This window comes from Cetorhinus maximus, chromosome 31, assembly GCF_964194155.1.
Source record: "Cetorhinus maximus chromosome 31, sCetMax3.hap1.1, whole genome shotgun sequence".
Lineage (NCBI taxonomy): Eukaryota > Metazoa > Chordata > Chondrichthyes > Lamniformes > Cetorhinidae > Cetorhinus > Cetorhinus maximus.
In genome coordinates, this window is record NC_135909.1 from 15,238,323 (window position 1) to 15,261,444 (window position 23,122).

The window sequence follows — 23,122 nt, forward strand, 5'->3', positions numbered from 1 at the left end:
ATTATGCTGTTTGGCATCCAAGTAGTCCTGTTTTATAGCTTCAACAGGTTGACACCTCATTTTTATGTATGTCTGGTGCTGCTCCTCGCATGCCCTCCTGCACTCTTCATTGAACCAAGGTTGATCCCCTGGCTTGATGGTAATGGTAGAGTGGGGGATATGCCAGGCCATGAGGTTACAGATTGTGTTCGAGCACAATTTTACTGCTGCTGAAGCATCCTCATGGATGCTCAGTCTTGAGTTGCTAAATCTGTTTGAAATCTATCCCGTTTAGCACAGTGGTAGTGCCACACAACACGATGGAGTGTATCCTCAATGTGAAGGCGGGACTTCATCTCCACAATGACTGTGCGGTGGTCACTCCTACCAATATTGTCATGGACAGATGCATCTGCAGCAGGCAGGTTGGTGAGGATGAGGTCAAGTATGTTTTTCCCTCTTCTTGGTTCCCTCACCACCTGCCACAGACCCAGTCTAGCAGCTATGTCATTTAGGACTCGGCCAGCTCGGTCAGTAATGGTGCTACCGAGCCATTCTTGGTGATGAACATTGAAGTACCCAACCCAGAGAACATTCTGCACCCTTGCCACCCTCAGACCTTCCTCCAAGTGATGTTCAACATGTAGGAGCACTGATTCATCAGTTATTATATGTGAGTGTGTAATTTAAATCTCTGTCAGTCTCTGTTCCGGTTATGAGAGTGGGACTAACTTTCGGACAACCTTTACTGTAAATGATTGTGGAATTCACTCTGTCAGCCTCTTGTTGTATGAGAATGTGGAATTAACTCCTTATATCAATTTCTGTTACTGTATGTGAGTGTGGAATTAACTCTCTGTCGGTCAGTCTCTGTTATGTATGTGTGTGGAATAAACAAACAATTTGTGAGACTCTGTTACTGTCAGTGTGGAATTAACTCTATGGGTCAGTCTCAGTTACTGTATCTGAGTGTGGAATTAACTCCTTACATCAGTCTCTGTTACTGTACGAGTGTGTGGAATTAGCTCTCTATTGGTCAGTCTCGGTTACTGTGAGTGTGGAATTCTCTTTCCCAGTCTTTGTTAGGACATCTGTGAGTGGAATTAAGGACCTGTCAATTGTCATTAATGTTTCAGTGAGGAATTAACCTACAATAACAGAGACTGACAGAAACTAAGAGTGTTAGTTCCACACCCTCATATTAGACTGTCTATGTTACTGTATGTGAGTGAGGGATAAACAAATAAATTCTCAGCCTCTGTTTCTGAGTGTGTGAAATTAACCCTCCATTGGCCAGTCTGTTATTGTGACTGTGAATTAACTTTCAATCTATCAATCTCTGTCATGTGTGTAAGTGCGGATTTAGCTTTCTATCCAATCGTGACAGTTACTGTAGGTGAGAGTGAAATTAACTCTATTATAACCTGTTACTGTAGGTGAATATAGAATTAACTATGTCAGTTACAGTTACTGTATCGGAACATGGAAATAACTCTTTCAGGCTCTCTTACTTCAAGAAAGTTAATTTCACCCTCACCATCTGTCAATCTGTGTTACTGTATATGAATGCGACATTAACTCTCAGTCTCAGTTATGGAGTGAGGAATTAAATCTCAATCGTTTAGTCTCTGGTGCTTTCTGTGGGTGTGGAATTCACATCTTACATGTCAACCTCTGTTACTGTACATGAATGTGGAATTAATTCTGTACCTGTCAGTCTCAGTTATGCTGAGTGTGGTATTCACTCTGTCAGAATCAGTGACTGTGAGTGAGTGTGAAATTAAATTTCTATTAGTTTTGGTTGCTGTGTGAGATTGTGGAATTATCTTCCTGTCAATGTCTGTTTCTGTATGCGAGTGTGAATAAAGAGTCTAACAATCTGAATTAGTGCATGTGTGTGGAATTAAATTTCTGTCAGTCAGTCTCTGTTGCTGTGAGTGTGGACAGGGTAGACAGGAAGACTTTTTCCCCATTGGTGGAAAGGTGGAGAAAGAGAGGGCGCAGATTTAAGGTAATTGGCAAAATAACCAATGACATCATGAGGAAAAACCTTGTTCATGCAGCGAGTGGCTAGGAAAAGTGCCTGGGAATTTGGGGAGGCAGGGTCAATCTAAGTATTGAAGAGGGAATTGGATTATTATCAAAAAAGGAAAAATGTGCAGGGCTATGTGGAAAAGGTGGTAAAGTGGCACGAGGTGAACTGCTCCTTCAGAAGGACAGGATAGACATAATGGGCAGAAAGGCCTCCTTCTGTGCTGTAATCATGCTATAATTCAATCAATTAACTCTCTGTCAATCTCTCTTACAGTATATGTGTGTGGGTGGAATTAACTCTGTCTGTCACTCTCTACTATTGGAAATGAATGTGAAATTTACTCCCCGTCAGTCTCTGTTACTGTACAGGAAACAGTTAATAACATTTGATCAGAAATGGTTGGGCCCTACTTTTCTTAAAAGTGCTCGTGGTTAAACGCATCAGCTTCTCCTCTCTCTACTCTCCAGTTCAAAGTCAGCCAACAGGAACATACCTTCAAAGTAAGCGAGGAACGACTTCCACCTCCAACATCCATTCTGATTCCAAGGGTTGTTCATTTCTCAGTTTGTGTTTCCGGCCTCGGTTTTGTGAGCGACACCTGCTATAATTCACTGACAAAATCATGTGGATACTGGAAATCTGAAATAAAGAGAGAAAATGCTGGAAATACACAGCACATCAGGCAGCATCTGTGGAGAAAGAAAAAGAGTTTACATTTCAGTTCACTGACATTCAGCCTGCAATAAAACACTTACTAACATCTCCTCATGGAAGCTGCAGATCCCACAATTCCCTGCATCCCAGAAACCGCTCCATCAAATGCACTGACTTCCCCAGGCATTCTGAGGTCGAACTTTTACCACTGCTACTTGCCTGCCTATTCCACCAACCTGCCTCTGTCCTTTAGAAGTTTAACACTATCCTCCTCATAGTTCACAATACCTCGAAGTTTCATCCACAAATTTTGAAACGGTGTCCCGTACACCCAGGTCTAGGTCATTAACATATAACATTTAAGAGCAGGGGTCCAAACACCGACCCCTGGGTAACTCCACTATAAACTTTCCTCCAGTCTGAAAAACAACCATTCACCACTACCCTCTGTTTCCTGTCACTCAGCCAATCCCATATCCATGTTGCTCTGTCCCTTTTATTCCATGAGCTGTAACTTTGTTGACAAATCTGTTGTGTGAGGCTTTATCAAATGCCTTTTGGAAATCCATGTAAACCACATGAACAGCATCACCCTCCCCAACCCTCTCTGTTACCGCATCAAAGACTCGGTGCAAACGGGAAAAAAAACCGGGAAGCGGCGGCTGGGATGGGGGAGGCGCTGCACCATCGGCTTCATGTTGCCGTCCCCCGGGTCCCTCTCCGCACGTCCACCGGATGGAGCGGCTCTGATTCAGGCTGTGAAAGCCACTGAAACTCGGTGTTTCTGAGGCTGCGCTCGATCACGAGCAGCTTCCTGTTGCTGTATCGCGCGTGCTTGGCGCAGAATCGATTTCCGTTTGTTTACGTGCCTGTTCCTGCGCCTGCGCAGTGCGTGCCCTCTGGTACAGATAGGCCATTTTATATAACCCAGGGCATTCTGGGAAGCGATGTCCGCCATTTCGCTATAAACTTCAACGCAGTGGCAAGCATTTGTGCTCAACCTTTTTGTGCAAACTCTTTTGTAACAAATAAGCCCCACTCCCCTTATCCTTTAGAATAGCCCTAATTTTTTTCCCTTCTGTAGTTGTTCGTTTCACTTTTGAAAGTTTATATTGAATCTGCTTCCACCATCCTATGCGGCAGAGCATTCAAGGTCACAGCAACTCGCTACCTTCTAAATAAATGACAAAGGATGATCCATTCAATGTGGAGGGTGGTGGGGAGGAAGGTGAAGACAAGGGGAAGACTATCGGAATCCTGGGAGAGAGGGAATTGGTGGGAGGAGCGGTCGCAATAAGGAACAAAATTGGTTGGGGGCCCTGTCAATCGCAGAGAGGAGAGAAAATCAGTTGAGGAAAAAAGGAAGGTAAATTAGCAGTGTTGGTATGGGATATTAGCTCTCCTCACCAAAACAATTATTCCAGGTGAAACAGTGTTTTAAGTGCACTTTCTTCAATTTAGTACCCCGTATTCACTGCTCACAATGTGATCTGCTCTACATTGGAAAGATTGAGTGATTGCTTTGTGGAAGATCTGTTCACTCTGCAAGCATGACACCGAGCTTCCGAACAGCTGTCATTTTAAGTTTCATCTTGTCCTCGGCATCTTGCAGTGTTCTTATTAATCTCAATGTAAGCTCTAGGAACGGTATCTTACCTTTCAATTGAGCACTTTAAACCCTTCCAACCTCAATACTGAGTATAGCAATTTGAGGGGGTAATCTCAATCCCCATTGTGTATCATTTATATTGGATGTTTTGCTTTAGTTCACATCTTTCTCTTGATTTTGCATGGCAGCTGTTCATCATCATTCACACCTCTTTTAAACACATCTTTGGTTTTGTTACTTGTCCATTTATCTGAGCCTTGCACCATCAACTGTTTTGTCATTTAATCTCTTCTGCCTCCACCCTGATTTGGAAATCACAAGAGAAAGGGTTATACTAGATTCAATAATAAGTAACGAGAGAGAATTAATTAATCTTCTGACAGTAAATTAGCATCTAACAATGAGTGACCACAATACGTTAGAGGCAAAGAAATGTCACAGAAATGTGACAACTTTCACCTTAGTTAAGGAAAATAAGGGCAGAATGAGTAGGAAGCTGAACGCATTAACTTCCAAACAGCTACTAACAGGCAAAAGGAAACAATCAGAGACACTCAAAAGAGTTTTTAGTACAATATGTATCTGATGCAAGGCCGAAGGAAGGAAACTTCACTTTCTCTGTTCATGGTGATTATGGAACTGAATTCCACGTTTAAAACCTGTAATTAAGGAGGAATGTCGATATCTGTCGTAATAATGATTAACTGTCTTTGACATGATGCTGTCTTCACCATGATGGCACTTTTGTTCTTTTCGATGCTACATGTCACAGTGAGGAAGCTGTTGTCCAAATTAGAATGATGAATTACTGCAGGGTATCATATAGATCAGACGTACTAATACATATAAACTTCACTATATTGTTTCCATCTCAGGAATTTCCGATTCAGATAACTTTGGAGTGATAGTGAACGAGAGAAAAACATTCAGGCAGTGCCAGCTCTTCGCGAGAAATGGGCTGACAGAAAGTCTCTGCTGCTGTGTGTTTGCAGCATTTGCCGCTAGTGTCCCAGTGTGAATAAAAGGAATTTGAGAGGTTTGTTGAAGATTTGTGTTTATGGGAAACGGAAATCCAATGCTGTAAACCGTAAAGATTAATAAGAGAAATTTGTCGTAGCAGCCAATGTCTCTTTAAGTTAGACCATAAATAGCAGAGGATGGTTTCAATCCATCGATCTCTGGGTTATGGGCCCAGCACGCTTCCGCTGTGCCACTCTGCTTCATAAAATTATTGGGTGATGAATATCAGTGTTGTGTGTTAGGGAAATAAGTAATCACTTGCTTCGTGCTTTTTGGGATAGAATTGGGAGGATTAATTTAGCTCCATATTTCCACTGTGTAACGCCAGAAACAGACAGAGAAACACATACAGAAAGGCAGCAAGAGACTGTCAGGGTACACAAGGTGACAGAGAAAGATGCCGAGCAAATCAGCAAGACACTGAGATGGAGAGACTGATCACTTATGTAAAGCTGTTTCTTGCTGCTCAGAGACGTCCCGTGTTTGTAAATATGACTCCTGTTGTGTAACGGTGCTTTCCGTTGTGTAACTATGCACCTCGTTATGTAACTATGCTCTCTGTTGTATAACCATGCCCTCTGTTGTGTAACTGCTCTCTGTTGTGTAACTGTGCTCTCTGTTGTGTAACTGTGCCCTCTGTTATGTAATTGCGCTCTCTGTTGTGTAACTGCGCCCCTATTGTGTAACTGTGGCCCCTGTTGTTTAACTGTGCTCTCTGTTGTGTAATTGTGTTCTCTGTCATGTTTCTGTGTTCTCTGTTGAGTAACTGTGCTTTCTGTTATGTAACTGTGCTCCCTGCCCCTTGCTCCAGGGAGCAGACTCGGAGTGAGGAGCACCGGAGCGGTGACCTCGGGGCACAGAGTAACTGAAGCCAAAACTGAAAAAGTGATGTCACAGGAAAGTTGCGACCTGATTGGTTGGTAGGAAATCTGCACCAAATTTGAAAAAAAACTGCAAAGCTAATTAGTAAATTAATTAACTAATTCGAGATTGCTGGAAGGTGGTGTGCTGTAGCTGTACCATGTGGGAGCTGGCAGATCCCATTGCGAGCCGCAGTGACCACATCTGCAGCAAGTGTTGGTTGCTGGAGAAACTCTGGCTCAGAATTGATGAGCTGGAGTCCGAGCTCCAGATGGGAGGGGGAGAGTTACCTGGACGCTTTGTTTCAGGAGGCGATCACACCCGCTAGATTAAGTACCTCAAATTCGGTCAGTGGTCATGGTCAGCAGGGTGTGACTGCAAGTGAGGCAGGTAGAGGGATCCTGTTTCAGGAACAGAGGAGCCTTAGCTCTTGACCTTGTCCATTAGGTACGAGATACTTGCTCCCTGTGTGGATGAGGAACAGGGCTGTAGGGAGGATGAGCCATCTGACCATGGAACCGTGGCACAGGAGGCTATTCAAGTGGGGGGAGCATAAAGACAAGTGGTAGTTGTAGGGGATTCTATAATTAGGGGAATTGATAGCATCCTTTGTATGCAGGATCGAGAGACCCGCATGGTATGTTGCCTGCCCAGTGCCAGGGTGAGGGACATCTCTGACCGGCTTGAAAGGATATTGGAGAGGGAGGAGGAGGATCCAGTTGTTGTGGTCCACGTCGGGACAAATAACATAGGTAAGACTAGGAAGGAGGACCTGTTTGGAGATTATCAGGAACTAGGAACTAAATTAAAGAACAGGTTCTCAAGGGTTATAATCTCCGGATTTCTACCCAAGCCACGTGCAAATTGGCATAGGGGCGCGAGAATAAGGGAAGTAAACACGTGACTAAAGGAGTGGTGTGGGAAAGAGGGGTTCCATTTTGTGGGGCACTGGCATCAGCATTGGAACATGAGGGATCTGTACCATTGGGACGCTCTCCACCTGAACCGATCTGCGAATAATATTCTAGCGAAAAGGTTAAATAGAGAGGTCAACATACTAGAAATTGGGTGGAAGGGAAGGGGAAAACTCCAAGAAGTCTGACTAATTGGAAACAAAGCAGCAGGTTAGCGTGTGGGGGGCGGATTCAACTTCATGGAAAATTATGAAAAAACTGAAAAGAAAGGAAAGCCCAGGAGAGGCTATTAAAGTGTCCAGAACACAAAATAGGGCAGAGTGTTTGGAAAGGGTTAGGGATCTAACTTCAAGCACATCAGATAAAGGGACGACAATGAGAAGGGAGATGGGAAATACAGGACTGAAGGTGCTGTATCTGAATGCACGCAGTATACGAAATAAGGTAAATGAGCTTGTGGCGCCGTTTGAAATTGACAGGTATGATGTGGTGGGCATCACGGAGACGTGGCTGCAAGGGGATCAGGACTGGGAGCTAAATATCCAAGGGTATACATCTTATCAAAAAGATAGGCAGGCTGGCAGACGGGGTGGGGATGCTTTGTTAGTAAGAAATGAAATTAAATCTACAGCAAGAAACGACATAGGGTCAGATGATGTAGAATCTGTGTGTGTAGAGTGGAGGAACCACAAAGATTAAAAAAAATGGGAGTTATGTACTGGCCTCCGAACAGTAGGCAGGATGTGGGGCACAAGATACACCCGGAGATAGAAAAGGCGTCTAAGAAAGGCAAGGTTACAGTGATCATGGGGGATTTCAATATGCAGGTAGACTCGAAAATCAGGTTGGTAGTGGATCCCAAGGAAAGGAATTTGTGGAATGTCTACGAGACGGCTTTTTGGAGCAGCTTTTGGTGGAGCCCACTAGGGAACAGGCAATTCTAGATTTAGTGATGTATGAGGCAGATTTGATAAGGGAGCTTAAGGTGAAGTAACCCTTAGGAGGAAGTGACCATCATATGATAGAATTTACCCTGCAATTTGAGAGGAAAAAGCTGGAATCAGATATAACGGTATTACAGTTGAATAAAGGCAACTACAGAGGCATGAGGGAGGAGTTGGCCAGAATTGACTGGCAGATGAGCCTAGCAGGAAAGACAGTGGAACAGCAATGGCAGGAGTTTCTGGGAATAATTTGGGAGACACAGCAAAAATTCATCCCTAGGAAGAAGAAGCATACTAAAGGGAGGACGATGCAACCATGGCTGACAAAGGAAGTCAGGCACAGCATAAAAGCTAAAGAGAAAGCATACAATGCGGCGAAGAGCAGTGGGAAGCCAGGGGTTTGGTAAGCCTACAAAGACCAACAGAGGACAAGTAAAAAAGAAATAAGGAGGGAGAAGATTAAATATGAGGGTAAACTAGACAGTAATATAAAAGAAGATTGCAAGAGTTTTTTTAGATATATAAAGGGTAAGAGAGAGGCAAAAGTGGACATTGGGCCACTGGAAAATGACGCTGGAGAAATAGTAGTGGGGAACAAAGAAATGGCAGAGGAACTGAATAGGTACTTTGCGTCAGTCTTCACGGTGGAACACACGAGTAACATCACCAAAGTTAAAGAGAGTCGGGGGGCAGAGGTGAGTATGGTGGCTATTATCAAGGAGAAGGTGCTAGGAAAACTGAAAGGTCTGAAGGTCGATAAATCACCTGGAGCAGATGGATTCCACCCCCGAGTTCTGAAGGAGATAGCTGAAGAGATAGTGAGGGCGTTAGTGGTGATCTTTCAGGAATCTTTGGAGTCAGGGAGGTTTCCCAGAGGACTGGAAAATCGCTAATAAGAACTCCTTGCCATTCTGTCTCCATCCTCCTAGGAGGCTGCTGTTTGTTCCCTCCCCCCGGAACTGTGGTCTCTCCAATGGCGGCTCTTCCTGTCCCAGGTCGAACAGGGGGAGAGCAGCGCACATGCACTCTTCTGCTCACCGCATCCCCACCTCCCCCCTGTCCTCACACCCCACCCCAGTTCAGCTCTGGTGGCGGGTCGGAATGACGCAAGCGCAGAAATCTACAACATTGCATGAAACTATTTTGTTTGGAAATGTTCTCCAAGTCACTTTTATTCGAGATTCAGCAAAAGACCTGGAGCTTATGAGGAGGAAACGATGAGAACTGGGACTTGCCCCCACAAGAAACTCATTCTGGGATCTTTCTTTGCAGGCTGTTTGGTGTTCAGGGGCCCGTCTTCACAAAGCAACCTGCAGAATCACTGGAGAAACCCGGGAGTCGGGGTGTTTGCTGGGCCCGTGAATGAGTTAATATCAGACAGCAACTCTCCAGATTCATCTGATCCAAGTGAAACACTCGCTGGGAGTAATATCCAACGGCCCTGAGCTGCAGGGAGTACAACAGGGAAGAGAGGGTTAAACATGGGCCATTGTTTCTCACTCACTGACACTGTCATCGAGTTATACAGTCACAGAGTCATGGAGACATTACTGCTCAGAAGGAGGTCATTCGGCCCATCCAGTCCATACTGACTGACTGTAGATTAATCCAGTCAGTCCTATTCTCCTGATCTATCCCTGCAACTTTATTTCCCATAGGCGCCCACACAATTTCCGTTTGAAATCTTTGACCATCTCCGTTTCCACAATGCCCATAGGGATCAAGATCCAGGTCATTACGCGGAGAGTAACAAAGTTCTTGCACACATCCCCCCTGCACATCTTGTCTTAAATTTTAAATCCGTGTCCATTAATCCTTCTACCCTCAGCTCATGGGAACAGCTTTCCTTTGTTTACCTGATCTAAACCTATTATAATCTTGTACACCTCTCTCAGACCTCCCTTCAATTTTATTTTCTTCAAGTAGAGCGGCTTCAGATTCTCCAACCAACCTTGCAGCTATAACCCCTCATGCCTGTAACTATTCTAGTAAATCTCCTTTGCACCATCTCAAAGACCCTCACATCCTTCCAAAAGTGTGGTGACCAGAAATGGACACAATAGTCTAGTTGCAACATAACCATAGCTTTGTAAAGGTTAAACATAACGTTCCTGCTTTTATGCTCAGCACCTCTGTTGATGAAATCAAAGATACCATCTGCTTTCCTAACTACTCTCTCAAAATCTCCTATCACCTACAAAGATCTAAAGATTTTCGGGCCCTCTGACCCTGCACACTTTTTAGAACTGGACCATTAAGCTTATGCCTCCTCTCCCTAGCTCTTCTGTCAAACCACAGCACTGTTCTTGAGTGTGGGATTAATAATGTGTCTCTGCTACAGTATCAGTGAGAACTGAGGCTGCAGCTTCTGCCTTTCCAGGGGAAATTTTATGGATGGAGACATAATTTACAGGGATTTCTGCAACTGATGGATGTATTGTCTGGTCGTCTGTGTCTCACCACCCTCACTCACTCTGTCTCTGTCTATCCCTCCAGCCCCTCTCTATTGAATTCAATATAAAGGAGGGGCACTGTTGTTTAGTGGCTGAGTGCACACAATCTGTATCTTCAAATGATCAAAAATAAGTCTGCTTGTGAACAAGATAATAATTTAAACCAGTTACGGGTTAACCCTGTGATTGGCTGCAGTCCCCTGAATCTGGGGAACAGACACTGTGAGCAGCTCCGGTCTCAGAGGGTTTAACAGTTACTGAGCTGGGAAACTACAACTAATCCCCGAGAATCCACAGCACAGGCCGAGTGGAGAGGAAAGCCTGTCCTGGGAGCTGTAAATCTGAGACACAGTTTGTCCTGTCAATGTGTAGATGTGAACATTGTATCAGCGAGAGTGTGTTAAAGGGGCGGGCGGGTTAGACTAATGTCACTGTGTTTGTGTGTCCGGCCTCAGCGCCAGGTTTCCGAGTCATTCTTGTATAAAATCACAAGATTTTCCTGTCATAAGATCGCGATGCTCCCCTGCTCAGCCCTGAAGAGAGAATTTAAGGGAAATATTTCGTTAATTTCAAGATTTCAGTGGAAACACAGAGAAGAAGTCAGCGCTCGGCTGAGAGGGCGCGATCAAAGCAGCAAAGAAACGGGTTTAAATCGAAATTGCTGCCTTTAATTCGGATGGAACTTTCTCGACAACAAAGATTCGGATTTTGTTAACAGAAGGAAGCGAGTGTGGGAATCTGAAATGTCCAATTTGAAGTGGAATTGGGGAGTTTATGAGGAGAGAGAAACACAGAGAGGCTGGAGGAGCCGGGAGCTGACAGCAGGTTGTCTCTGCCCCGTCCGCTCTCTGTGTTTAAGTTGCTCTGAGCCGCCACCACTGCTTTCATTTCTGATCCAGTTCTGACTGTCAGAGAGATTTTCCACACAGTCTCGGATATGACTGATACTGCAGCCGCCGAAACGGCTCCTCCAGCCGCTGCCGCTCAAGTCAAACCTCCCAAGAAGAAGAAGGCGGCTTCCCGATCGAAGGCAGCCGGTCCCAAGTTAGGCGAACAGATCCTCCAGATTGTGGCGGGTTGCAGTGATCGCAAGGGGATGTCCCTGGCCGCGATAAAGAAAGCTTTGTCTGGCAGCGGTGTCGATGTGGGGAAGCTCGGCTCCCAGATCAGGCTCAGTATCAGGAGGAAGGTGGAGAGCGGCTCCCTGGTGCAGGTAAAGGGACAGGGCGCCTCCGGCTCCTTCAAAATCCCTAAGAAGGAATCCCAGGGGAAAGTGGGAAAGAAGGAGAAGAAACCAACAGCCAAGAAATCTTTAGTCAAGAAACCAGCGGCCAAGAAGGTGAAAACAAAGAAACCAGCAGCTAAGAAATCTCCAGCCAGGAAAGTAGCAGCCAAGAAATCCCCAGCGAAGAAAGCAACAGTCAAGAAAACAAGCAGCAAGAAGGCGGCAACTCCAAAAAAGGCGGTGAAGAAAGCAGCGCTGAAGAAAAAATCTCCCGCCAAGAAGGTGACGGGCGGAAAGGCTTTAAAAAAAGTGGATAAATCGAAGGCCAAGCCCAAAGTGAAAGCAGCAAAGGCCAAGAAAGCAGCGCCAGGAAAGAAATGAAACCAGCCGAGCAAATTGTAAACCTCTGAACACAAAGGCTCTTCTCAGAGCCGCCCACGTCTCTCAGGAAAGAGCTGATCCCCGAATCAAATGTCCCTCTCCCGGCGCTGGGAGCAGGTTTCACACTGAAATGATTTTTATTCAATTGAAAATTCCCGGTATCTCACTGACATGCACTATACCCAGCCCCTCCCCCAATCTGCAATAAAACAGAGCGGTGTCCGTGCCCCATTGTAACTGGGGATTTGTTCAGCTGCTCTGTCAGTTTCTGCTCGTTCCCTTTTCACAGATTCAAGGTGAGAGTGTGTAAGACAGTTACCCGGGCGCAGAAACCCCGCGTTACAACTCAAAGCCCAACACATGAGTTTGTCTAATTCAGCTGGAGTGAGGTGTCGGTAAACTGCTCAACCCGCCTGGAGGGGAGGTGTGTGGGGATAGAACAGAAGCTGGGAGTGAAGTGGAAACAGGCGGATTTGACAGGATATAGTGTTTGTACTTGGGCGGGAATATTACTGAATTTTATTTGTAAAGCTCTTTATTTAAAAGCTGCGGGTCTCTAAAACCGTTGAACATGAAGCTCCAATCTATAAACTTTGTGCCGAGCGCTGTGTTAACTTCCATTGTCGAGAATTTAAAAACAAAGTCGTTTCTGGCAGGGAGGAGGCGGAGTTGGATTATCATAGACATTCCTCTGTTCTGTCTGTCATTCAGTCTCCTCCCCGTCCCGCCTCTCACTCTCTGTCCCTTTCTCAGTCAGGTCGGGGCGGGCTGTATAAAAGAGGAACGGAAACAGTTCGTCTCTCATATTTAGCAGCGATCTGAGTGAAGAATCATCATGTCTGGCAGAGGGAAAGGAGGCAAAGGACTGGGGAAGGGCGGAGCAAAGCGGCACCGCAAAGTGCTTCGTGATAATATCCAGGGCATCACCAAACCAGCAATCCGCCGCCTGGCTCGCCGTGGCGGTGTCAAGCGGATCTCGGGTTTGATCTATGAGGAGACTCGCGGGGTGCTGAAGGTTTTCCTGGAGAATGTGATCAGGGATGCGGTCACCTACACTGAACACGCCAAGCGCAAGACGGTCACTGCCATGGATGTGGTGTACGCTCTGAAACGCCAGGGCCGCACTCTCTATGGTTTCGGCGGCTGAACAACTCGACCCTTTCTACCAAACACACAACAAAGGCTCTTTTAAGAGCCACCCACTGCCTCACAGAGAGAGCAGAGACCTGGGAACGGGAGCTGAGATGAGCTGTGATCGGGAATGTTAGTGCCTGATTTATTCTGACGGGGAATGTACTGAGAATCTCAGTTTGCTCGTTGTTTATTTACCCGGATGGCACATTCTGCACTGACACTGAAAAGTCTCTCCACTGCTTCACATTGTCGAAAGGTTTTGTTCTGGATGAATAATGAGTCGGATAGTAAAGACAGGATCCGGCGGTTCCTCTGACATCAGCCGTTCAATCCGTCAGTGGAGTTGAGGTTACAATCAGATCAGCCATGATCTCACTGAATGGCGGAACAGGCTCGATGGGCTGAGCGGCCTCCTCCTGCTCCTAATCCCAATATTCGCACGGATGTCCGTCAAGACTCAGACCGGGAACAGGGGGAGCTTCGAGCCCCTCCCGTTCCCGCTCTTTATCGGAATGAACAGCCCAGAATGAGGGCAATGGGAAGGGGTCTGATGCCCCCAGCACCGTTTCTATTTTATTACCCATTCCAGCCCTCTAAGCGAGCGGCGATTTTAAAGGTTGGTTGTGCCGTATGGAGCAATGTTCAATTATTATTATATTAACAATTCAGTTATTGCCTGGGAAATTCAGCACTGACTTTACACAGTTCAAACAACAGACTGGTGTTTCTGTCCAAAAATGAGCAGATTCACCAGGATGATGCGGGGTTTACAAATTGCCGGGACAGGTTACATGAACTGGAATTTCATTGGGGTTAGGAAATAGTGATTGAGAGTGAAAAATGGTGTTTATAATTTTCAAAAAAGGGAAGAACGAAGTCTATTGTCGAGACGGGAAACGGCTGCAAAAAAAGGCGGAATTTTTAAATGGGCAATTAAAAACAACTCGACCAATGAGGACCTGAGTTGCCAGGAATTAATTCATTGGTTCGATTTTGGACGCAACTGCCTGGGCGTAAGGCTGCAGCCAATTACTGTTCGGGGCGGTTCCTCACAGAGTCTAAAAAGGCGGATTGTCGAGCAGATTGTATTAATAGTCCTTGTAACTCTGACTGGTGAATCTGTTCAGAAAATGGTCAGGAGTAACTCTCCTTCCTCGACTTTCGCCGCTTCTTGCCGCCCTTTGCTACCGGTTTCTTTAAGGCTTTCTTGGCTCCCTTCTTGGGAGCTGGTTTCTTCTCATCAACCATCTTCAGTTTCAGACACAGAAATAAACCAAACCCCTTCCGAACGCCGATTAAATAGACAGTCTCCCCGATCTATGCTAATGAAGGATTGGGAAAAGGTGACTCTGAATGGACAGTTTAAAGGCTAAACCAGCCTCTAAGTATATAATTTCAGGTTTGGATATGGAAACAGGCCAATCAGATTGTGATTTCTCGCCCTCACTCCTCCTCCCATCCCGTCATCAGCCCATTTACTTTGGTCAGGAAATACATTTTACAAAGACTCTCTCCAGCCCCAGTTCCACAGTGTTTTACTATACATCGGGCAATGTCGCCTGATTGTTTTGCGAGGGTCCCTTCTCCACAGAGAGAGACTATACGGGAAAGGGGGATTCCATCTGTAACAGAGAGCCCCTGATAATGTGTGCCAGTGTGGGATTTACTCACTCTGATACTGTGCATGAGTTTGGGATTCATTCACTGTTTGTAAGGCCGTGCTACAGTGAGAGAGTCTGGGATTCATTCTGTGCTTGTCAGGCTCTGGGACTAAAAGTGATTGTTGATGTCGTTCTGTGTCTGACTGTGATAGTGTTTGAGACTCATTGTGCACCTGTCAGTTAGCGGTGCATGTGAGTGAGCGGGAGTTTCATTCTCTCCCTCTGACGGAGGCCAAGTCTGGAGAGGAGAGGCGGACCCTCAGGGCCTCCAGTCGGTGGAGTTCAAAGTAACATCACGATTCAAAATATGACGCAGTAAGTAGGTCAGGTAAGTACTTCTACTTATTCTATTAATTAAACTGCTGCAGTCCATCAGTTTAAACAAAATAATGTGAGGACTTTGTAGTAGGAGTGGAATAAGGACCCTAGTGTATTTAGTATTCTTTAAAAGGGAGTAACTAACAAGCTTAATTTAAAGGGAACTCATGGCAGCAGAGCTCACACCCGCGATATGCTCCTCCTGTGCTATGTGGGAATTCATGGACACTTCCAGTGACCCTGGTGAGCATGTGTGCAGGAAGTGCGTCCAGCTGCAGCTACTGGCTAACTGCATTTCGGAGCTGGAGCTGCGGGTGGATTCACCTTGGAGCATCTGTGATGCTGAGATTATTGGGGACAGCACATTCAGTGAGGCGGTCACACTGCAGGTAAAGACTGAACAGGCAGAAAGGGAATGGGTGACCACCAGGCAGAGTAGAGGGAGGCAAGTAGTACAGGAGTCCCCTGTGGCCGTCCCCCTCTCTAACATATATACCGTTTTGGATACTGCTGGGGGAGGCAACATCTCAGGGGAAAGCAGCAGAAGTCCATGGCATCACGGGGGGCTCTGCTGCAAAAGAGGGGAGGAAGGAGAGTGGCCGGGCTATAGTGATAGGGGATTCAATAGTAAGAGGAACAGACAGGCGTTGCTGTGGCCCACAAAATAGACTCCAGGATGGTCTGTTGCATCCCTGGTGCCAGGATCAAGGATGTCCCAGAGAGCTGCAGGGAATTGTGAAGGGGGGTGGCGGGCGGTGTGAACAGCCAGTGGTCATGGTGCATATTGGTACCAACAACATAGGTAAAAAATAAAACAATCAGCTCCTACAAGCTGAATAGAGAGAGTTAGGATGTGAACTAAAAAGTAGGACATCAAAGGTAGTAATCTCAGGATTATTACCAGTGTCACGTGCTAGCGAGAGTAGAAATAACAGGATATATCAGATAGATACATGGCTGAAGAAATGGTGTTGGGAGGAGGGATTCAGATTCCTGGGACATTGGGACCGCTTCTGGGGAAAGTGGGACCAGTACAAACAGGACAGGTTGCATCTGGGCAAAACCGAAGCCAATGTCCTCAGGGGTGGAGAGGTTGGGGGTGGGGCGGTGGTGGGATTGGAGGGGTTGGAGGTGGGGGGGTGATGGGAGTGGAGGGGTTGGGGGTGGGGTGGTGGTGGTGGTGGAGGAAAGTGTTTGCTAGTGCGGTTGGGGAGGGTTTAAACTGGAATGGCAGGGGGATGGGAACCTGAGTAGGGAGACAGAGGAAGGGGAAACGAGGATAGAAACAAAAGACAGAAAAGTAAGAATCAAAAGTGAAAGGCAGAAAAAAAATTGTGAAAAACAAATGGGGTCATAGTGCAAAATAAAGGGAAGATGGTTACAAAGTTAAAGAAAAGTTGAAAGGCATCATATCTTAATGTGTGTAACATTTGCTATAAGGTAGATGAATTAACGGTGCAAATAGATATAAACGGTTATGATATAGTTGCAATTATGAAAACATGGCTACAGGGTGATCAAGGATGCAAACTGAACATCCAGGGGTATTGAATATTTAGGAAGGGCAGACCAATAGGGAAAGGAGGTGGGGTGGCACTGTTAGTATTGGAGGAAATCAATGCAATAGTGAGGAAGGATATTGGCTTAGAAAATCATGATGAGGAATCTGTTTGGCTGGAGATAAGAAACACCAAGGGGCAGAAAACGTTGGTGGGGGTTGTCTATAGGCCTCCAAACAGTAATGGAGATGTAAGGGAAGGCATTAAGCAGGAAATTAGAGATGCATGCAATAAGGATACAACTGTAATTGTGGGTGACTTTAATCTACATACAGATTGGACAAACCACACAGCAATAATGCTGTGGAGGAGGATTTCCTGGAGTGTGTATGTGATGGTTTTATGGACCAAGACATTGAGGAACCAACTAGAGAGCAGGCTATCATAGACTGGGTGCCATGCAATGAGAAAGAATTAACTCCCTTGGGGAACAGCGACCATAAAATGATGGAATTGTTCATTAGGATGGATAGTGAAGAAGTTGAATTCAAAACGAAGGTCCTGAACCTAAATAAATGGAGCTAAGAGGGTCTGAGGCACGAGTTGGCAATGATGGACTGGGGAACCGTAATTAAAAGGTTGACCAGTGGATAGGCAATGGCTAATATTTAAGGAACGTATGCATGAATTACAACAATTATTCATTCCTGTCTGGCACAAAAATAAAATAGGAAACGTGGCCCAACCATGGCTTACAAAATAAATTAGGGATAGAATTAGATCCAAAGAGGAGACATATTAAATTGCCAGAGAAGAGAGCAAGCCTGAAGATTTGGAGCAGTTTTGGATTCAGCAAAAGTGGACAAAAAGATTCGTCAAGGAGGGGAAAATGGAGTATGAGATTAAACTTACAAGGGACATAAAAACTGACTGTAAAGGCTTCTATAAATATGTGAAGAGAAAAAGATTAGCAAAGACAAATGTAGGTCCCTTATAGTCAGAACTGGGGGAAGTTATAATGGGGAACAAAGAAATGGCACGAGAATTGAACACATATTTTAGTTCTGTCTTCACAAAAGAGGACACTAATAATTTTCCAGAAATGTTAGGGAACCAAGGGTCTAGCAAGAGGGAGGAATTGAAGAAAACTAGTATTAGTTTAAAAATTGTGGTCAAGAAATTAATGGGGTTAAAGGCTGAAAAATCCCCAGGATTTGATGATCTACATCCCAGGCTACTAAAGGAAGTGCCCCAGGAAATATTGGATGTATTGGTGATAATCATCGAAAATCTCTCGACTCGGGAGCAATTCCAACAGATTGGAGGGTGGCAATTGTAACCCCGCTATTTAAACAAGGAGGGAGAGAAAAAACAGAACTACAGGCCAGTTAGCCTAACATCAGTAGTGGGGAAAATTCTAGAGTCTATTATAAAAGACATGGTAACTGAACACTTGGAAAGCATTAATAGGATTAGACAAAGTCAGCATGGGTTTATGGAAGGGAAATCATGCTTAACTAATCTACTGAAGTTTTTGGAGGGTGTAACTAGTAGAAAAGATAAGGGAGAACCATTGGATTGTATTGAATATTGATGTACAGTCTATCACCAGAAAATGAGACAGAGAGGTCAAGGAAGGGAAGTGTCAGAGTTGGACCATGAAGGTGATGGAGGGATGGAAATTGGAAGCAAAATGGATCATTTTTTCCAGGTCCAGGTGAGAGCATGAAGCAGCACCGAAATGGTCATCGGTATACCGAAGAAAGAGTTGCGGGAGGGGGCCTGAGTAGGACTGGAACAAGGAATGTTCCACATACCCCATAAAGATGTTTCAGTGCGGCTTCATGGTCTCATTTTCACTGAGAGGGTGGTCAGCCTGTGGAATTCTCTACCACAGAAGGCTGGGGAGGCCGGGTCACAGAGTATATTCAAGAAAGAAATTGGTACATTTTTGGATATTTGGGGCATCAAGGGGTATGGAGAGAAAGAGGGAATATGGCGTTGAGATAGAGGATCAGCCATGATCATATTGAATGGTGGAGCAGGCTCAAAGGGCCGAATGGCCTACTCTTGATCCTTGTTTCTATGATATACCAGTTTGGGATAAATGCTGTATCTTTCATTCTTGACCACAATATGAGAGTGTTGGATTGATTCTATACCTGTTAGTCCCTGTAACTGTCTGTAAATGAGATTCATCCTGTGTTTGTCAGTCTCTGGCATTGTAAGTCAATGTGGTATCGATTCTAGATCGTTCAGTCTGTGGTACTATCTGATTGTGCACTTCTCATTCACTGTCAGAGCCTGGTTCTGTGTCTGAAGGTGGGATTAATTTTGGACATTCCAACATCTGCTGCTCAATGTGTGTGTGGAATTCAGTCTGTATCTGTCAGTGTCAAGTGTTGAACAGGAATGTGGGAGTCATTCTCAATATCTGGGAATCTTTGAAACATATTTTGCATCTGTTAGTCTGTGATGCTGTATGTGAGAGTGGGATTCATTTTGTCTGTCAGGGTCTGTTAATCTGTGCAAGTGTTAGATACATTTTGTAACACTCAATCCCAGATGCTGTGCACAACTTTGTCCATCCCTAATTGCCCTTGTTCAGAGGGTATTTAAGAGACAAACGCGTTACTGCGGGTCAGGGGCCTGGAGCTACCAGTCGGGTCACGTAAAAGAGGCAGGTTTTGCATGGTTTTTGACGACAATCGACAATCAGAGTTTTGACAAATTTCACAATCTGCCATGGTGGGATTCGAAACTGGGTCCCCTGGGTCTCTAGAATACTCGTCCAGTGACAATAACACTGTGGCACTCCCTTCCCATCTAGCAGAGTGGCTCAGCGGAAGCATGCTGGGCCCATAACCCAGAGCTCGATGGATTGAAACCATCTTCTGCTATTTTCATTTTCATTAATGACTGTGGGATTCATTCTGTCTCTGTCAGACTTTGAGTCTGAACGTGTGCTTATGATTCCTCTGCGTCTCAGTGTTTGGCACCGTGTGAAAGTCTGATTCATTCTCAACTTCTGAATGTCAAACGGTATCAGATGTATTCTGTATCTACTGGTCAGCTGTACTGTGTGTGATGTGGGATTCATTCTGCATTTGTCTGTCTCCGTTACTGTAGTGAGTGGGTGATTTATTCTGTACTGGTCAGTCGCTGGTGCTGTGAGTAATGGGCTTCATTCTGTATCTGTCAGGCTCTGGTGCTGTGTGTGTATTGTGCAGTTTGTCAGTGCCTGGTAACATGATGGATTTGTTCAGTAGTTCACCCTGTCCGATTTTCTATGTGAATGTGAGGTTTATTTTATCAATCTCAATCTTTGATGTGGGTTATGATTCTAGGGTTAACTCCGGATCTGTGCTCAATAGTTATTGGAGGGAACTGAAACGAGGTGCAGCCCTGTCCAAATTTGTTGATGCTGTTATTCTCTCAATATTGAAAATCTCCAGTTCAGAACTAGAATCCTACACACAGCGCAGCTCCCAGTAAATGTTGCAGTATCCTATCCAAGCTGCATTTCCCAGATTTTACCAGCTGTGAATCCTTTGATCAGTATTTGGGTATTTTAATGCAGGAACATCTGCCTGTTGACCCAATTCCATGGTGTTTTTGGGAATAGTAGCCATAGGATTGGAATTAAAATCCAGCTGTTTCCCTCTCTCTCATATTATCTCAATGAAATCGGTACTTAATACAGAAAGCATTAGTTCATCACACACTCTGATCAATTAAACCCTCTATCCTTTATTACTAATGCATTGGTTGTGATTTTGAGTCCCACCTGAGTTGAGTTTTCAGTCAAATTTAATGTTTTATTTGTGCAAAACTGAAACTCATCCAGGGAAAAGGAACAAACACTTTCTGTCAGAAAGAGGCAGCTAACTTGCACATAGGAAACCTCCATAGGCACCAATGTGACCATGTCTTGGGCTGTTGATTGAGACATAAATATCAGCGACTGCGCAGGCAGGGAGGAGGAGAATAACGCCACTGCTCGGGTCTTCGGCAGAGCACCATGGAATCACTTACAACAAAATGAGAGGCTGGAGGGAGCTTCGTTTTAATGGGTCTTCTGAAGGATAGCACCTCGAATAGTGGAGCCCTCCCTCAGTGCTGTACTAGAGTATCAGTCTTCTTTGTTACATACAAATTCCGGTGTGGGATTTGAAAAAAAACACCTTTGTGTTCCAAAGGCGACTGCGACCAGGTCAGTCCCAGTGAAAGTGTTTAAGAAATCGACCAATCAACAGCTACATGACTGGGGCAATTATGATGTCATCCCCTGGCAGGTCACATGACAGCTGGAGCCACAAGGCATCACAACCAGATTTGTGACTGGATTCAAACCCAAAATCCTGTCTCAATGATTTTTCAAATTAAGCTGTCAGCTGCTTGAAAACGCAGCAGTGAAACTTCCTGTCTGATCATGAGGAGAGCTAGGGAGTTAGAGCTAGTTACAAAACTAAATCCTTTAATAAAACAATTCAAAAACCATCAAGATTGAAATCCTGTGAGGAAAAATCAAATTATTATTGAGAACTCTGCTGGGAGAACTTCATTGGACAGCAGAGAAATCAGGTGAAGAATCCAAGTAAATCGACACCAGCGAACAAGTTAAAATCAAAAGCGGAATAACTCCTGTAAAAAGCTGAGAGTTCTGTGCATCATCAGTTCATCAGGTCGAGATATTATCTGGATTAAGCTTTCTGTTTAGAACAGGGTTTAATGAACTAAGTGGAATAGACACGCCATTGCAGAACAAGTAAGTCATCTCTAGATTTTCTTGAGTTCCAATTTATTGAAACATTGAATTCCGATGAACTAGAATTACAGTGCAAATGAATTGATAATTTAAAAACAAACTGTTTTCGAATAAATAAAGTAGAACAATTATTTTACAAAAAGTACCAGAGTGACCAGCAAGCTCAAACACAGAGAGAGTGAATTGCAGAGTGAAGAGTTTAAAATGTGGATTTTGTGGAGAGTGGGGATTAGGTGCAGACGGGGAAGGAGCTGATGTGTAATTGAAACCGAGAGACAACAGCAAAAGTAGAAGAGAGAAAGAGAGGAACAATCTAAATAACAAGAACTTTAATTAAATGGCTCATTTCAGTGAAGTGTTGGGACAGCTGAGAGCTGTTGCCTACACATCCTGTGCTCTGTGGGAACTGCAAAGAAGCTTGATGATAATTGTCAGATTCATAATACATTAGAGAACCAAACAGAATATAGAAAGCACAGAGGAGAGCTGAAATAGGAAATTAGGTCAGCCAAGAGAGTGTATGAGAAAAGATTAGAAGGTAACCTAACCAAAAACAGAAGTCTTTTACCAATGTATAGACAGTTACTGAAAAGGTCAGCTGATTAGAAGATCCTGTGGCGGCAGAGGGCTGAGGTACTAAATGAGAACAGTTCATCTGTCATCACGAAACAAGCGGATGCTGCTAATCTCCCAGTAAAGGAGGAGCTGGTGGAGAAATTGGATAGGATGAAAATAGATAAAGAGGAGGCCATCACAAGATTGGCAGCGTTCACAGTAAATACGTCACATAACCTGGATGGGATACATCCTGGATTCCTGAGGGAAGGAAGGGGGAAAATAGAGGAAGCTCGAGCCACAATCTTTCAAACCTCCTTGGATATGGGAGTGAAGCCGGAGAACTGCAGGTTGTTAATTTAACATCCATGTTTATAATGGAGAGGGAAAAAGCTAGGAACAACAGACCAGTTAGTCTAATGTTGGTGGTGGGGAAACATTGAGACACAATAATCCAGGACAAAATTCATTGTCACTTGGTAGAACATGGGTTGATAAATGACAACCAGCACAGATTGGTTAACAGAAAACCATGGCAAATACTTAATGAAGTTCTTTGATGAAGTTTCAAAGAACATTGCCCAGGATAGTGAGGTTGATGGTGTTTGTCAGGATTTCCAAAGAGGTTTGAAAAAGACTTGTTAGTAAAATTCAAGCAGACGGGACTAAAGGGGCAGGTGCAACATGGATGTAAAATTGAATAAGGGACAGAAAGGAGAAAGTAGTGGTGAATGGCTGTTTTTCAGCCTGGAGAGATTTATACTGAACTGATTCTCTGTCACGTCAGCTGGCTGTTGTGTTTGCATTCCCAGAGCTCTTCAATTTGAAATAATTCCAGCCTATATCCAAGCTTGCTGATGGCACTAGGTTAGGTGACATGGTTAGTAGTGTAGGCAGGAGCAGCAAGTTTCAAAGGCTCATTGACAGATTCCGTGAGTGAACAAAACTGGCCGAAGGTGGTCAATATGGGGAAGTGTGAGGTCTCCCATCTTGGAGCAAAGAAAGATCAGCGAATTTCCTAAACAGTCAGAAACTTGGGACTGTGGAGGAGCCGAGAAGGAGAGTGAGAGCTGAGTGAGGCTGGAGGGTGGATAAAGAGCAGCGGCAGAGCA

At 44.7% G+C, this 23,122-nt stretch overlaps 2 protein-coding genes across 3 annotated transcripts in view; both read left to right on the forward strand.

The window, feature by feature from the left end:
• Nucleotides 1–23,122, forward strand: part of LOC144670298 (uncharacterized) — a 940,207-nt gene that overhangs the window by 210,458 nt on the left and 706,627 nt on the right. The gene's annotated exons all lie outside the window — the stretch shown is intronic.
• LOC144670486 (histone H1.5-like) lies at nucleotides 11,407–12,075 on the forward strand. The gene has a single exon (XM_078532977.1). The coding sequence runs from the start codon at nucleotides 11,407–11,409 to the stop codon at nucleotides 12,073–12,075; it is 669 nt and encodes a 222-aa protein (XP_078389103.1).